Here is a 1,081-nt window from a genome sequence, read left to right as displayed (position 1 = left end):
CTCTCAAGATGGACATTACTTCTCCTGCCCTCACTGCTTCTTCTGTCACCCGCACAGAGGTGCCCACTTCTGGGACATCCAGCACCTCTCCTCCCGTGGCCACCAGTGTGGGAACATCAGCCACAGATAGCCCTGTGCCTTCCACCTCTGTTTCAGCCGTCACCCCGGGCGCCACAGGCACCACCCCGTCATTGAGCTTCAACCCAACTACTGATGCCAGGTCCAAGGCTGCATCTGAGGTCACCTCCCTCACTTACCCCACTACTGCTGCCACACACTCCACACCCGATCTCACCTCTGCTGCCACGATTGCACACACAGCAACCACTTTCACCTCTGCCATAGCCACCTGGCCCTCACTGACCACCTCAGAAACATCCATGACTGGTACCACGCTGGTGGTGTCAGTGGCTGCCCCATCAACCCCTCCTGACCCTCCCAGCCTCCCAGATGCAAGCAGCCACTCCACCGACAGCACATCCACAGCTGCCGCCTCCTCACTCCCCACTAGCTTGGGGGTCACGGAGACCTCCACATCCACAGACCCATCTTCACGCAGCACACCCCCCCCTCCCCTCACAACCACAAGCCTGCCTGCCTCCTCTCTGGGCAGCGCCGATGCCCTGACAAGCACAGCACACAGCCCCGCCACCCACACAGCTCCCAGTCCTGCGGCTGCCCTGACCCTGCAGAGCACGGAAGCAGCACAGCTGGCTAGCACGCCTCCTAGCATCACAGCAACTGTGCTCCCAAGTGCTGGAGATGCCAGTACCCGTGCTACCAGCACTCCAGGCACATCTGCACTGGCCTCTGCCACGTCTGCCACTGGTGCTGCCCCCACACAGACAGAAAGCATGTCCCCAGCTCCAAGTGTCCAGGCCACCCGCTCCACAACAGCTGAGACCACCCCAGAACCCACTATCACCAGCACATCCTTAGCAGCCAGGCCTACACAACCACCTGCGGCCACTGCAGCACAGGCTAGAACAGATCAGACCACCTTCACCAGCTTTAGTGCCACATCCACAGGAGAGTCCACTCTGACTCCCACAACAGACATTTCCATAGCAGCTCTCAAGAC

At 60.4% G+C, this 1,081-nt stretch overlaps 1 protein-coding gene across 1 annotated transcript in view; it reads left to right on the top strand.

The window, feature by feature from the left end:
- Positions 1-8: 8 nt before the first annotated feature.
- Muc3a (mucin 3A, cell surface associated) overlaps positions 9-1,081 on the top strand; it is an 8,426-nt gene continuing 7,353 nt past the window's right edge. The window contains exon 1 of the mRNA XM_023714315.1: positions 9-828. Within this exon, the coding sequence (XP_023570083.1) occupies positions 9-828 (820 nt within the window). The remainder of the gene's footprint in view (positions 829-1,081) is intronic.

The sequence above is a fragment of the Octodon degus genome, unplaced genomic scaffold, assembly GCF_000260255.1.
Source record: "Octodon degus isolate 3935 unplaced genomic scaffold, OctDeg1.0 scaffold00035, whole genome shotgun sequence".
Classification (NCBI taxonomy): domain Eukaryota; kingdom Metazoa; phylum Chordata; class Mammalia; order Rodentia; family Octodontidae; genus Octodon; species Octodon degus.
This window is presented reverse-complemented; position numbering and strand designations above follow the sequence as displayed.